This window comes from Bathycoccus prasinos (assembly GCF_002220235.1).
Source record: "Bathycoccus prasinos genomic : chromosome_5".
NCBI classification, from domain to species: Eukaryota; Viridiplantae; Chlorophyta; class Mamiellophyceae; order Mamiellales; family Bathycoccaceae; genus Bathycoccus; species Bathycoccus prasinos.
Genome location: NC_024004.1, coordinates 788108 through 803058, shown reverse-complemented (window position 1 = coordinate 803058; position 14951 = coordinate 788108). Strand labels below are relative to the sequence as shown.

At 49.6% G+C, this 14951-nt stretch overlaps 8 protein-coding genes across 8 annotated transcripts; 4 read left to right on the top strand and 4 right to left on the bottom strand.

The window, feature by feature from the left end:
* Positions 1 to 463: 463 nt before the first annotated feature.
* On the bottom strand, positions 464 to 2410 carry Bathy05g04160 (GTP-binding protein LepA; the record flags this gene model as incomplete). Its single annotated transcript, XM_007513302.1, has 1 exon — positions 464 to 2410. One exon carries the CDS (start codon positions 2408 to 2410, stop codon positions 464 to 466), a length of 1947 nt encoding a protein of 648 aa, XP_007513364.1.
* Positions 2411 to 2722: 312 nt separating this feature from the next.
* Positions 2723 to 3373, top strand: Bathy05g04150 (unknown protein; the record flags this gene model as incomplete). The annotated part of the gene is made up of 1 exon (XM_007512825.1): positions 2723 to 3373. One exon carries the CDS (start codon positions 2723 to 2725, stop codon positions 3371 to 3373), a length of 651 nt encoding a protein of 216 aa, XP_007512887.1.
* Positions 3374 to 3458: 85 nt separating this feature from the next.
* On the bottom strand, positions 3459 to 4664 carry Bathy05g04140 (hypothetical protein MICPUN_60556; the record flags this gene model as incomplete). Its single annotated transcript, XM_007512995.1, has 1 exon — positions 3459 to 4664. One exon carries the CDS (start codon positions 4662 to 4664, stop codon positions 3459 to 3461), a length of 1206 nt encoding a protein of 401 aa, XP_007513057.1.
* A 432-nt stretch (positions 4665 to 5096) lies between these two features.
* Positions 5097 to 6350, top strand: Bathy05g04130 (unknown protein; the record flags this gene model as incomplete). The annotated part of the gene is made up of 1 exon (XM_007513053.1): positions 5097 to 6350. The coding sequence occupies one exon, from the start codon at positions 5097 to 5099 to the stop codon at positions 6348 to 6350; it is 1254 nt and encodes a 417-aa protein (XP_007513115.1).
* Positions 6351 to 6661: 311 nt separating this feature from the next.
* Positions 6662 to 7903, top strand: Bathy05g04120 (U4/U6 small nuclear ribonucleoprotein Prp3; the record flags this gene model as incomplete). The annotated part of the gene is made up of 1 exon (XM_007512984.1): positions 6662 to 7903. One exon carries the CDS (start codon positions 6662 to 6664, stop codon positions 7901 to 7903), a length of 1242 nt encoding a protein of 413 aa, XP_007513046.1.
* Positions 7904 to 8069: 166 nt separating this feature from the next.
* Positions 8070 to 9922, bottom strand: Bathy05g04110 (predicted protein; the record flags this gene model as incomplete). Its single annotated transcript, XM_007513249.1, has 2 exons — positions 8070 to 9695; positions 9875 to 9922. 2 exons carry the CDS (start codon positions 9920 to 9922, stop codon positions 8070 to 8072), a joined length of 1674 nt encoding a protein of 557 aa, XP_007513311.1.
* Positions 9923 to 10228: 306 nt separating this feature from the next.
* Positions 10229 to 14237, top strand: Bathy05g04100 (unknown protein; the record flags this gene model as incomplete). The annotated part of the gene is made up of 2 exons (XM_007512909.1): positions 10229 to 10504; positions 10674 to 14237. 2 exons carry the CDS (start codon positions 10229 to 10231, stop codon positions 14235 to 14237), a joined length of 3840 nt encoding a protein of 1279 aa, XP_007512971.1.
* Positions 14238 to 14503: 266 nt separating this feature from the next.
* Bathy05g04090 (unknown protein) lies at positions 14504 to 14665 on the bottom strand (the record flags this gene model as incomplete). The annotated part of the gene is made up of 1 exon (XM_007512822.1): positions 14504 to 14665. One exon carries the CDS (start codon positions 14663 to 14665, stop codon positions 14504 to 14506), a length of 162 nt encoding a protein of 53 aa, XP_007512884.1.
* Between the last annotated feature and the right edge of the window lie 286 nt (positions 14666 to 14951).

Sequence of the window (14951 nt, the reverse complement as noted above, 5' to 3'; positions counted from 1 at the left end):
CGTTTTTCCCAACAGAGAACAACTTAAAAGAAGTGTAGTGTTCTCTTTTTACTCCTTTATTACTCTCGTCGCTCTTCTTCTCCTTAACTGCGCGCGTTTAAGAAGGCGGTGCAATCGCTGAGGAAAGAAAGAAAGAGAGAGAGAGAGAGAGAGAGAAAGAGTTTGTACTACTAAAATCGCGCAAAGAATGCAATTTAATTAACTCTCGTGTGTGTGTCTGCGCAATGCAGTGAAAAAGTGAGGGAAAGGCGAGCCCGCAAAAAAAGAAAAAAAAAGTTTGTGCGACAACGGATGTCCTATTGGGGTGAATATACGTACGAGAACGCGGGCCGATGCCGATTTCAGTCGAGTTCAAGGAGGAAGGCAAAACGAAATACACAGAGCTAATACGTATACCTTATGTATTGATCGATTGATTATACAATGAGCTTTGCGAGCGAAATTTTTTTACGTATTCGAGGCCTTATTGTTCGAGGTTGCTCTGGTCGATTTGCAACACCGCCATGAACGCCTCTTGGGAAATCTCAACCTTCCCGAACGCTTTCATTCTTTTTTTACCCGCGGCTTGCTTTTTGAGCAGTTTTTTCTTTCTCGAGATGTCCCCGCCGTAGCATTTCGCCAAGACGTCTTTTCTCATGGCGCTGAGTTGCGTGCTCGCGATGACTTTGTTCCCGATCGCGGCTTGGATTGGGATTTTGAACTGTTGTCGCGGAATGAGTTCTTTGAGTTTATCGACTAACCCTCGTCCGATGCCGTAGGCTTTGGAGCGGTGGGTGATGGTAGCTAACGGTTCAGCGACTTCGCCGTTGATCATGACGTCTAAGCGAACTAAATCGTTTTCGCGGTATTCGTTGAATTTGTATTCCATGCTCGCGTAGCCTTTCGATCGGCTTTTGAGTTGGTCGAAGAAGTCCGTCACGACTTCGCCCAAAGGGATGTCGTATCTCAAACACGTTCGATCTTGGGAGAGAAACGTCATGTCGATGTATTCGCCTCTGCGTTGGGTGGCGAGTTCCATCAACGATCCAACGTATTCTTTCGGCGTGAATAACTCGAGTTTAACGAAGGGTTCTTCGATGCGGTCTCGACCGGCGGCGTCGGGGAGCTCCGCCGGGTTCGCCACAGTGAGCATGTCACCGTTGGCCATGTAGACGTGATAAACAACCGATGGTGCCGTGGTGATCAAATCGAGATCGTATTCTCTCTCTAATCGTTCTTGGACGACTTCCATGTGAAGTAACCCTAAAAAGCCGCATCGAAAACCGAATCCCATCGCCGAAGATACCTCCGGTTCGTAATTTAAAGACGCGTCGTTCAGTTGCAACTTTTCCAGCGCATCTCTCAAATCGTTGTATCGATCGGTATCGGTAGGGAATAAACCGCAATACACCATCGGAATAGCTTCGCTGTATCCCGCCAACGCTTTCTCCGCTCGATGTTTCACTAGCGTAATCGTATCCCCTACTCTCGCGTCTTTGACGGCCTTAATCCCAGCCACGCAATACCCGACATCCCCTGGACGCAACGTTTTCACCGGGATTTTGTTCGGCTTCATCACGCCAAGTTCTAACACGTCGTATTTCGCCCCGGTATTCATCAACTCAATCTTATCCCCGACGTTGACTTCGCCGTCAAAGACTCGAAAGACGACGACGACGCCTCTGTACGTATCGAAATACGAATCGAAAATCAACGCTCGCAACGGTTCACCTTCCACCGGCACTCTCGGCGGTGGAACCAATCGCACGATGTCTTCTAAAATATCCTCCATTCCAATCCCGGCTTTCGCCGAACATTGCACCGCCTCGGACGCGTCCAATCCCAAAACGTCCTCGATTTCTTGCGCCACTCGATCACAATCTGCCGCCGGCAAATCAATCTTATTCAAAACCGGCACGATTTCTAAATCGTTCTCCAGCGCCAAATACACGTTCGCTAACGTCTGCGCTTCCACGCCTTGACTGGCATCGACGACCAACAACGCCCCTTCGCACGCCGCCAACGACCTGGACACTTCGTACGAAAAATCCACGTGTCCCGGCGTATCAATCAGATTCAACACGTACGTCTCCCCGTCTTTCTTGCTCGTAAAATTCATTCTCGCAGAGTTCAACTTGATCGTAATCCCTCTCTCCCTCTCCAAATCCATCCCATCCAGCAGTTGCGCTTGCATGTCTCTCTGCGCGACCGTATCGGTCATTTCCAACAGCCGGTCCGCGATGGTGGATTTCCCGTGGTCGATGTGCGCGATTATGGAAAAGTTTCGTATTCGTTCCGGAGGAACGACGAGAACCTCGTTTCCATCGCTTTTATTATTCTCTTTCGAAGCCGCTTTTTTCTTATTCGGGGGAGGTTGAGACACCGCGTTGTTTCTCACCAACATAAACATCTCTCCCCTTTTTTTCCTCATCGTCGACGCATCTTTTCTGTTCTTCTTCGTATGTATTCGATGATGATGATCATCGTAACTTCTTCTCGCACACGATGACGTGGCAGCATTACCATTGGACGAGGATGACGATAACGATCGCATCATCATCTTCTTTGTCTTCTCTGTCTTTGTCTTCTTCTTCTTAAGCGTGTCGTGATGTAATGCATTTCCAAAGTGTCTCTCCTTCTTATCTCATTCTCAGGTCCATGCTCGGTTTAGGGTTTTGGCATTTTTTTTGCTCACAAAAAAGAAGAGGGGAAAAGTTTGCACAAAAAATCTATCAAACACTCGATGACTCCTTTTGCGTTTACGACGACGAAAACCTTTCCCTTTTCTTCTTCTTCTTCCTCCTGGACGAGAAGAGAAAGAAGAAGAGAACGATCTCTGAGCGGATCGTTTTCCTCGTGCAGTTCAAATTCTTCTTCTTTGTCTTCTTCTTTTAACGACGGTCGAAATTTTGCGCAAAACCGACGACATTTTCAACGGTCCGAGAAAAAAAAAACGACGACACAGATAAAAGCAAACATCGAAGATTACGACATCGTCCCGAAATCAGGAGGGAAAGCAAAAGGCGGGTTTGTCGGTGGGTTGTTAATCGGCGGCGCGATATTCGGCGCGCTCGGGTTTTTGTTCGCGCCGCAGTTAAGCAAACACATCTTGAAAGGGAAAAAAGTCTTGGACGATTTGTTGGAGGAAGAAGAGGAAGAGGAGGAGGAAAATTGGACAGAGGAAAAGGAGACGAACGCGACTTCCTCCTCCTCGATAAAATTAGAGAAACGAGCGGAAAAAGAGTTGGAGGAAACGAGGAAGAGTTTGAACCAAAAGATTGCGGAGTTGAATAAGGCGATCGACGAGTTTAGCGACGAGGCGGATGTGCGATTGAACGCGAAGCTCGGGCGGTTGAGCGAAGAGCTCGATTCCGCCGAAGCGAGGAGCTTTTGATGAAGATGAAGACGATGAATGAAAGCCGCGCTGTAATAATGCAATTATTTTACGTGTTTTACGTGTTATTAGTATTCAAAACCCTTTAATTCGATTTCTTTTGTGTCGCCGGCGTAGCAGGAGCTCCTCCTCCTCCTCCTCCTCCTTGCTCTTGCACCATATTCATAAACATAAAATAAGCGACCGGCACTACCCACATGTAGTTTCTTTGAAACCACGTCAACTCTTTCGTCGTCGCATCCACCTTCTCCCCTCGCGCTCTTCTGTTTTTAATTTCTTGCGCTTTCTTCGTGTCCATCGGGCCTCCGTGCCCTCTGACGTCCGTCATCGCCGCGTCCGCGTTCAACTGCGGCGCGCGTTTCGGAAATCTCGCCGTGGCGACCGATCGAAACTGTGCCCCGTCCGCGATGAATAACGACGCGTCCCCGTCGTCACCTCCGCCGTCCGCCTCTCCTCCTAAACTACCCTCTTCTCCGCCTCCTAATAAATGCACTTCCGCCGGACACTCCGCGTCGTAATCCACGGCTAAAACGTTCCCGCTATCGTCCATGTGCAACGTGAAACTCTCTCTCAATCGACTCGTCACGACACATCGCGCCGGACTCGCGGCTTGCGCGAACGCGTTTCCGCTCGGTGCCAAGACGTTCGCTGGAACTCGCACCCGATACTTACGCCCTTTCTTCGCTAAACTTTGCAATTGGTCCTTCTCTCGCGTGGTCATCTCGTCCCTATGGACTTTCACATCTTTCAAACGAAATTTTGTACCAGACGCTTTACTACTCTTCTCGTTGTTATTCACGTTGTTGTTGTTGTTCTCCAAAACGATCGTCCCGGAAATCGTCCCTACTTTCACGAACTCTTCTTCTTTACCTTCTTCTTTCGTATTCTCGTTATTAATGAAGTACTCGAGCGAGTGCCAAAGAGGAAACTGTATCTCTTCGCCGTGTTTTTTGTTCGACGCGAGATCGAGCAACGCGTTGGAGGAGGAAGAGGACGAAACTTTCGTCTCCTCCTTCTCCTTCGAAGAAGACAAAGACCCCCCTATATTTCGCGAGACTTTAAACGATTTCACGGAACGTTCGTCTTCCTCTCCAAAACCTTCTTCGTGCGAAGAAGAAGCGGAAACCAAAATCACATCGACCGATGCGCAACAGAGGATGATTGAAACGATGACACCGATGATGTGAAAACAACAGAGGAAGAAAAAGACGCCTTTTCGTCCTCCTCCTCCTCCTCCTCGCGAAGAAGAAGAAGAAGAAGAAGAACGAGACGTCAACGATGATCTCGCCATACCGCTGCTCTCTGTGATACTATGTAGTGTATACCGTTTTTAATCTGAACAAAAACAAAACGCAGTAAAAAGGAACTTTGAAGAATTGAAGAAGAAGAAGAAGAATTGAAGAAGAAGAACAAAAAAAGTTTTACCTCGAGACAGAAACCCTAAAAACATTTTTTTTCAAAAAACGAGAAAAAAAACAAAAGAAGAGCACAACAAAAGAGAAGAACTGACAAAGCGACTGAAAAAGAAGAAGAAGAAGAAGAAGAAGACAAAGAAGACGAAGAAAACACGAGAGAGTGCGACAAAACATTTTTTCTTCATTGTATATATCTCGATTCATCCCTCTCTTTTTCGCAGTAGTAGTAGTAGTGTATAATAACATAACGGAAGAGAGAGAGCGAGACTAAAGAGAGTTTTCAGAGAGAGAAGGAAAAAAAGAGGCGAATGACGACGAGGACGACGACGAGGAAAACGAAGCGTGGTTTTGATGGTGGCAAAGAAGACGACGGTAATAATGGGAACAACGCGAAAAAACGAACCGTGGCGGAATTGAAATCGGAATTATCGAAACGCGAGTTACCCACCGACGGGGTGAAAGACGTCCTGTTGAACAGATTGGAGAAGGCTTTGAGAGAAGAAGAAGTTCAAGAAGAAGAGAAAAGGAGTGGGACGACGAAGAGTAGGAAACGACCGCGGAAAGAAGACGAAGACAAAGAGGGAGGAGAAGATGACGATGATGATGAAAATGTCGCCGCTGGAGCAACAACAACAACAACAACGACGACGACGACGAGAAGAAGAAGAACGAAAGAAGACGATGATAAAGACGATGAAAATGAAAATGAAAAGAAGAAATCGAACAACAACAACAACAACAACAACGAAATGAGTACGACGCGGAAACAACCACCTCCGCCGCCGTTGCGAAGAGGTCGATCGAGATCGAAAAGCGCGGAGCCGTCGCCACCACCGCCAATGCAGGATGACGCCGTCGAGAAGAAACAGGGGGCAGGTAAAGAAGAAAAAGAAGAAGTAATAAAGTTAGAAACGATTAAAGAAGAAGGGGAAGCGAAGAAGAACAGTAGCGCCGCCGCCGCCGCCGCCGCGATGAGAGGAAAAATGCAGAAAGCGAAGGAGTTGATGAAGAAGCAAAAAGCGTTGGCGGAGAAGATGAAGATGAAAAAGATGGAAGCAGCGGGAGGAGCGTCGCTGCTGCCGCCGCCACCGTCATTACCACCACCGCCACCACCGCCACCAGTAGCAGCGACAGCGCAACCACCGATATCGGCGCAACGCGCCATCGAAAAAGCGCGAGAAACCGCCGCCCGATTGGCGGCGTTGCAACATCAACAGAAAAAGAATACGAAAACCAGCACGGAAGCTAAGTTTGAAAAGACCGGTCCGGCGCCGGTTTTACGCGTCAACGAGAAAGGTCAAGAGGTGGACGAAAATGGGAAAGTCATCGTTCGAGCGAAAGATTACTCGGCGACGACGAAAGTCAACGAAAAGCAAAAAATGAGAGAGGCGTTTTTACAAGCCGAACGCGAAGTGGCGATGGAAGAGATGCGACGACGAGGCGATACAGCCGCCGGCGGGAAAAAAGACGAGGGGACGAAAGAGGACATGATCGATCCCGAAATTGCGGTGAAGCAGAAACACAACAGGAAGAAACCGTCGCTTCAGGTGAGTCTTATTTAGAGTAGTAGTAGTCGTCGTAGATTTTTTTTTTTCTCTCTCTCTCTCTCTCTCTCGTTTGTTTTTCTCTTTGCGAAAGATTCGGTTCTTCTGTTTTTCGCACATGCAAGGCACACTCTCTTGTCAGTCTTATTATTTCCGTGACTTGAAAGAATTTTTACCCTTGCGACATCGAACAGCGGGCCGGACAGCTGGAAACGCGCTTAGAATCAGTGAGCGCGGCCTCCTTACCATCTGGTGCATATTTCATTTTTTTGTTTGCTTCAAATCCTAGTAGAGAGGAGAAAAAGGATTTCTTCTTCTCTCTTATGATGATGAATTTTACACTAACGCTCTCTTCTTTCTCTATCTTTCTAAATGAACAGTTTGTGGCTAAAGGCACGTACGAAAAGCAAGCTGATTTCGCGCGTCTCGTGAATAAATTCGGCGAAGTCGATGCGATAAAAATCCGCGCTCGAGAAGACCGGGAAAAGAAACGCGCGGCGCACACGGAAGCGTTGGAAGCCGCAGTCGCGGGTGAAGTCAAAATAGATATCGGAGAAGCTATCGTGCACGATCGACCGGTAGACGGCGTCGAGTGGTGGGATAAACCGTTTTTGAAAGACGGGAAAACGTACGCGGACGTTCCTTTGGACGATAGAGTCTTGGAGGACGATAAAGTCGGCGCGCTCTGGGAGCGCGTTTTGAACACGGACAAGATTACAAAATACGTCGAGCACCCGTACTTGGACGACCCGCCGATGGAAGCGCCGCCACCGCCACCACCCGCAGTAAAACTCACCAAGAAGGAGCAAAAGAAATTACGTCACCAACGCCGCGTCGCCAGAGAACAGGAAAAACAGGAGATGATTCGCCAAGGCGTGTTGGAACCGCCAAAGCCAAAGGTGAAAATTTCAAACATGATGCGCGTGTTGACCGAAGAAGCGGTTTTAGATCCAACCGTGATTGAAAAGAAAGTGAAAGAGGAGATGGAAGAGAGACAGCAAGCACACGACGATCGAAACTTGTCGAGAAAGTTAACCCCCGCCGAACGAAGAGAAAAGAAAATTCGAAAGTTGTTGAGAGACAACACGAGCGAAGCCGGCGAGGTGTTCACGCACGTGTATAGGGTTGAAAACATGCGAAACGTGAAGAACAAGTTCAAAATAGACGTGAACGCGCAAGAGAATCACTTGACTGGTATTGGTATAATCACGGATACGTTTACTATTGTCATCGTCGAAGGCACTAATAAAGGTTTGAAAAGATACGAAAAGTTGATGATGCGAAGGATGGATTGGAAGTTAACGAACGAAGATTACACGGACGAGGAAATCGAGCGCGCGGAAAATAACAAGTGCACGTTGGTTTGGAAAGGAAGCGGGCCGCAACGAAAGATGAAACGATTCCACTTTGAAACGCTACGCACGGAAGCGGCGGCGAGGAAATATTTAGAGACTGATTTCAATTGCGCGAATTATTTCGACGCCGCGCAAAGCGCCGTGAGCGTTGACGACGACGAAGACGAAGACAAAGGAGAAGAGAACGGTGGTGGCGACGCGATGGAAATATCGTGATCGTCGAAAGAGGGAAGAGAAGATAGCTCAAAACTAGTACGTAGGATAAAAGATTGAAGATTCGAAAGAAAAGGTAGAATACAAAATGTGTTTTCAACACCGCGCTTGCTTTTTTATTAAACACCAACTCATGAGCTCAGTATGTATTATTATCGCTTTATTATTATCATCGGAGTTGTAATCGCTTCATGAGTAACGAAACCACGTCTAAAGAAGTCACCACTCCACCTTCTATTCGTTGGAAATCAATCATAAACCGATCGTCCTTCATTTTATACACTTGCAACTCAAACTTCATCACCGGTCCGACGTCTTGGCCTTCGTTAAAATCGCTCTGGTCCGGCGTCGTCGGTTCGTTATTAGTATTCGTGTTATTAGTATTCGTCGTCGTGGCGTCTTCTTCCATCGCGGTGTCTAAATCGTCGTTATCTCCCATTCGTTGCGGAGATCCGACTTCCGAGGTTCTCCCGTTATTATTCGTCGTCGTGTATTTCTCGAGCGTTTTCAACAAGAACCGACACTTTAAATTATACGGTCCAATTTTCTTCCAGTTCACTTTCAACGCCGTTAAAACTCTAAAGATTTCATTCATCACGTCCGGAGCTGCCATCGTCGTACTTTTACCCAACATCCACCGCTGTTCGCTCGTGACTAACCTCTGTTGCATCAGATTCGATTGAATTTGCGACGGTCTTCGATGGCCCATCGGGCTCGCGCCCGTCGGCGACCCGATCCCGCCTTGTTGTCCCAACATTTGCGCGTTTCTCGAATCTGTTTCCAACTCTCCTTGCTCAAACTCTGCGCCTAGATAGCCTCCGTACAAGTTACGTCTGTTATCCAACAACAAAAAGTACGTCACGCTCGCTTTATTTCTCACTTGATGTCTCAACGCGTCCTTCACTTGCTCTCTGGTAAAACCCAACGCCACCGTCGCTTCCAACGTCTCGATATCGATATTCGTCGCCTGTGACAACGTATCCGGTGGCGGAACCGCTAAGTATCTCGGCAAATGACACGTGCACCACGGATGGTTCCTAATTTCTGCCATCGTAATTCGTTTCAACGGGTCGACTAATAACATCCGACTGATTAAGTCTCTCGCTCCGGGACTGACGTAACTCGGCAACGTATATATCCCCCCCTTTATTTTCTTAAACAAATTTGGAATCGATTCGTCATCAAACGGCAACGACCCACACAACAGCGCGTACATGATGACCCCGCACGACCACACGTCCACCTCTGGCCCGGAATACAACTTCCCGGAAATAACTTCCGGCGCGGCGTAGTTGGGCGACCCGCACGACGTCTTTAAAAAATGCCCATCCCTCATCACGTTCGATAAACCAAAATCCGCAATCTTCACGTTATTCTTCGAGTCCAGCAGTAAATTTTCCGGTTTCAAATCTCTGTGTACGACCATGTTCCTGTGACAATACTCCACGCCGCTCACGATTTGCTGAAAAAAATGCCGCGCTTCGTTCTCCCCTAACCTCCCTTTCTCCACGATGTAATCGAACAACTCCCCGCTCTTCACGTATTCCATGACGACAAATATATCGTGCGGGGTTTCTAAAACTTCGTACAACCGGATAATGTGTGGGTGCATGAATAAGCGTAATATTTTAATCTCTCTTCGTACTTTTTCTTCCATGTGAATGGCTTTGATTTTTTTCCGGTTTAAGATTTTAATGGCCACTTTGTGCCCGGTCAGAACGTGCTCGGCGACTTTCACTTTCCCGAACGAGCCTATCCCGAGCGTTTTTCCTATTCTGTAGTTTGGGAGGTATATCTACGGAGAAGTGTTTAAACGCGTGAGTCGTTCAAACTTTATTATAGAAAACAACGACACGAGGGCAAACAATTATATTCAAGTGCGAGTAATTTGGGAAACAACAAACAGAAGCGTTAAAACCCGCGCAATACTACCACTAATAAACTAACAGTAAAAATAAAAAGAATGAACCGTACCTCCGCGGTGCCTCCCCGATCGTCCTCTTTTCCTTCTCTCTCTGTCATGTTTATATCTCTCACTTCTTATAACGTCACGTGTATAAATCCCTCTTCCAGAGGCAGAGAAATTGGCGTCTTTCTTTGAAACGATTACACACGTGGCAGAGACAAGGATATTTTCTCTAAAACCCTAAACAATCAAAAAAAGAAAGAAAGCCCTTCAAATAAACGAGGGTTTAAGGAACGACCACCAGATTCTCTCAAATTTCTTCTCTTCTCTTTCGGGTGTCAGTGCAACACATTCTCTCGTCCTAAAAACCTTCATTCGAGCAGCACACGCTTTGCAGATATACACACACGCATCACGTAATAATGGCGGGGCCGAATGCGGCGATGTTACTGTCGAGCAAAGGAGGCGCATTTAATTCCGCGCAGTTTGTCGCGGGCAGCCGACGAAAAAGTTCGAGCAAAAAGAAGAGTTGCGCAAGAGCGGGATTTTTCTCGAAAGATGATGATTTCGAGACTAGTACGGAGGAGCAATCATCATCATCTTTGGCCGGGAAAGCGGTCTCCGCGGTCGTGGCAGCCGCGATTTCCCTGAGCTCGGCGGGGCAAGCCGCCGCGCTGTCGTCTTCGCAAGTTCAGTTGGTGCGATTTTCTTTCTCGCAACAATGTGTATATTTCTCTTTCTTCTACTCGTCGAGAAAAAAGATCGGATCGTTTTCTCTCCGTTTTGGATATGATGATGGATTTCATCCGTAATCTCTAAACTGACGCGTAACTGCCTTTTGCCGTTCTTTTTATTCCCAAAACACAGATGAGCACGACCACGTCTTCGGAAATCGCGCAAGTTTCCGCCGGCGCGGGTACGATGACGGTCCCAGCTTCTTCAGCTGAGAAAGCCTCGGACTTCGCGGCGAAGAAAGCGCAGTTGGAAAAAGCGAAAGCGAGGAAACAAATGGAAATGGCGAAGAAAGCGTATAAAGCGGAGACGAAGTCTGCGGTGGTGTCGACGGCGAAGAAGTCCACGGCGGTGGTGTCGAAGACGACACCGGCGAAGACCGCGGCGGTTACGAAGACGACGACGACGACGCCAAAGGCGAAGGACGCGCAAGCCGAAGCGCAAAGAAGAGCGGCGGAAGCGCAGAGAAAGGCGGCGGAAAAAGCTCGAACGGAAAGTTCTTTGGCGCAAGCTTCCAAGGCGTCGCAGTTGCAAAAAGATAAGGACGCTAAAATTGAGGTTGAGAAGAAAGCGCAACAAGCCAAGGCGGACGCGGCGAAGAGAGAAGCGGCCATCAAGGCTAAAGCGGAAGAGACGAGGAGAGACGCCGAATACAGAGCCAAAGCGAACGCGGACTTGAAGAAACAAAGAGAAGCGGCGGTGGAAAGAGCGCAAAACTCGGAGAAGCAGCAAAGAGATGCGGCGATGAAGAGGAAAGCGGATGCCAACGCCAGGGAAGCTGCGGCGAGAAAGGCGGAATCGCTCCGCGCGTCAGATAAGGTCATATCCGACGCGGTGAAGCAATCCGAGGCGGCGAAGAAAGCCCTCGAGGCGAAGAACAGGGACACCGCAAAGGCAGCGGCCGAGGCGAAGAGACTCGCCGAAGCGAACATCAAGGCGGCCGAGGCGAAGAAAAAGGAGCAAGCCGCCGCCGCCGCCAAGGCTGAAAGAGAGCGATTAAGTACGGTCGCGAAGAACAAGGAAGTCGTGCAAAAGCAAATTAAAATGGTGGACAAGGCTGCGGAAACTAAAGCCAGAGAGTCGGCGCAACAAGCGGCGAAAGCCAAGGCGGAAGCGAAGAAAATTGCCGACGCGAACGTCAAGGCGGCGGAAGCGAAGAGAGCCGCCGAGGCCAAGAAAGCGCAACAAGCCCAGGCGGCTGCGCAGCAACAAGCGCAACAAGCCAAGGCTGAAAAGGAAGCTAACGCGAGAGCGTTAGAGGCCAAGAAAGCCGAGCAAGCGAGAGCGCAAGCGCAACAAGCCGCAAAGGCGAAGGCTGAAAAGGAAGCTAGTGCGAGAGCGTTAGAGGCCAAGAAAGCCGAGCAAGCGAGAGCGCAAGCGCAACAAGCCGCAAAGGCGAAGGCTGAAAAGGAAGCTAGCGCGAGAGCGTTAGAGGCCAAGAAAGCCGAGCAAGCGAGAGCGCAAGCGCAACAAGCCGCAAAGGCGAAGGCTGAAAAGGAAGCTAACGCGAGAGCGTTAGAGGCCAAGAAAGCCGAGCAAGTGCGCGCACAAGCCGCCGCGAAGAAAGCCGCGGAAGCGCCAAAGCCGGTGGTTGCGGCGCAAGCCGAGCAAAAACAATCAGCAGCGAAACCAGAACAACAACAAGTTGCCGCTCCGGTGGTGAACAAAGAGGCGGAAGCGAAGAAGGCACAGGCGGAAGCGAAAGCCAAGGCTGATCAACTCGCGCGCGCGAAGAAACAGCAAGAAGCATTAATCAAGAAGCAAAAGCAGCAAGAAATCGACCAATTGAACAAGAAACGCCAAGCCGAAGCGCAAGCGGCGAAGAAAGCGGAAACGCAAAGAAAGGCAGAAGCGGCCAAGAAGGACGCGGCTCGCAAGGCGGAACAAGCCAAGGCGCAGAAAGAAGCCGCCAAGGCGAAGGCGGACGCGGCCAAGAAGCAACAAATCGAAGCTGCCAAGGCCAAGGCGGAACAAGCCAAGAAAGCTGCGGAAGCGAAGAAGGCGGCGCGATCTCAAAAAGCTACCGCGCCGGTGAAAGCTGCCGCTCCGGTGGTCGTCCAAGCGGTGAAGCAAGAAGTTGCCGCTCCGGTGGTCAAGGCGGTCGAGACTGTGGTCGAAGCCCCGAAGCCGGCGCCGGCGCCGGCGCCAGCTGCCAAGAAAGTCCAAGCGGAAGCGAAGAAAGCCGCGGAAGCGAAAGCTTTAGCGGCGAAGAAAGCCGAAGCGGAAGCGAAGAAGGCTTCGGAGGCGAAAGCGGCCGCGGCCAAGAGAATTAAAGAAGAAGCGACGAGAAAAGCCCAAGCCGAAGCGCAGAAGAAAGCGCAAGCGGACGCTTTGGCAGCTAAGAAATCCGCCCAAGCCGCGAGAGAGGCCGAAACCAAAGCGCGCCAAGAAGCTGCGAGAATGAAGCTTGAAGCCTCGAAGAAGGCGGCGGCGGCTCAAAAAGCCGCCAAGGAAGCTGAGGTCAAACAAGCCGCCGCGTCCAAGAAGGCTGCTCCGGCGCCGGTAGTGGCGGCCAAGAAGGTGGTTGAGGCGCCGAAACCGGTCGAGAGCAAGACGACGCAAACGCCGAAAGAGAAACGCGAAGCCGCGGAGACGACGACAAAGAAAGCCACTCCGGCCGCCAAGGAGGTTGTCGCGAAGAAACCTGTCGATGTCGTCGTGAATTTTGAGCAAAAGTCTGCCACGAAAAAGCCAGCCGACGCCAAACCGGCCGCCGCCGTCAAAGCGACGACGACATCGCCGGCCCAAAAAGCCACCACTACCACTCCTGCTGGCGCGAAAGTTGCTACTCCGGAAGACGCAAAGAAAGCGAGAGAGAAGAAGCAAGCCGAACGAGCGAAAAAGCAAAAGAAATCTGCGCAAGAAGCTGCCAGGAAACGCGCCCAACGAGAAGCGAAGGCGAAAAATGTGACACCGTTTAAAGCGGTCATCGGCGACATCACCACCATCGCGTTGGCCACCACCATCGCCACCGTCCTCTTCGTCCCGAAAGTCAAGGAATCTTTGGCCGCCGGCGATACCGAAGCCGCCGCCGATGCCGTCTTTGACAAGATTGACTCCATCGAAAACCCGACGCAAAAGGTTGGCGCGGTCGGCTTAGCCGTCGCCGCCGATGCCTTCGCGCACTTGCCAGTCGCGAACATCCTCCTCCCAGCCGGTTTAGAAACTGTCGGTACGATTGCGTTCACGTTGTTGGCCACGAAATACTTGTTAGCCAAAGACGGTGACCTCGCGGAAGACTTCGACGAGCTCCTCTCCTCTGTTCCAGAGGATTCACCGAAGAACTTGAAAGACGTCGTCGATTTGGTCTCCCCGGCCGTGAAAGTTGGTTCTAAAATCGTCAAAGCTGCCGCGGAAACCGACGTCGAGGAAGTCGCCGACGAGCTCAAAGAAGCCGTCGAAGATTTACCGGAAACCGTCCAAAACATCGAGTCGCCGGTTGAAGAACTCGGCCCGACCGCGGCTATCCTCGGCGCATCCTACGTCACCAACAGAGTCGCGCACGCCTCCGTGCTTGCATTATCCCTCCCAAGATTGCTCGAACTCGCCGGCGCCGGCGTTTTGATCTACGCCTTGGGCAGATACGCCGACGACGAAAGCGATTTCACGTTGCGAGAAGACCTCGAAGATTTGAAGGAAGAAACGACGAGAATCGTCAAGAAAGCCACCGGGTTTGACGTCGACGGTGATGACAACTAATTATAAACAACAACAACGCGCAATTAAGTGGTCCAGAGATTTGACCACGAAAGAGAGGAGGATTAAGAGTTTATTTAATTACATTATTTACCAGGTACACGATATGATGAATACGAGTAAAAGCGATGAGAGAATTTCATACACACACACACACACACACACAGATTCGATGACTTTTGAACTCGTACACAAATAATAATAACACAAGACCTACATATCGCGCATCATCGCGCGCGTTTAGAGAGTAATACTAGTTTTGCTGCGTTCTAAAACCACCCCACCATCCTCCGCTTCTTCTTCTTCTTCATCTCTCTGTTGTTCTTTTCCTCTTCCCTTTTCTTCAGTTTTTCCAATTCTTCTTTCAACGCATCCATCTCCCCTCTCCGTTGTAAGAGCTGCCCGCTGAGCGAGACGCAGCAAAACGCCATGACGACGTTGGCGAGACCGTTTTTTTGAGTCAGAAATCGGGAGAAGATGGTGGTGGACATTTATTTTGTTGCGCGAGCAGCGACAAAAGAGATTACTTTTGTGAGGATTGAGATTTTTGTGTGAAATGGTGTAATTTGTTTCATGTGGCAGACTCCTGTTCTTTAAAATATTGTTTTATACACAAAGGTAGTTCAACGCTGAACTCTCTCTCTCTCTATCTCTCTCAAATCATCAGTCTAAAAGAATAATACTAATACCAACGAAACGACGAGTGGCGGTAATCAT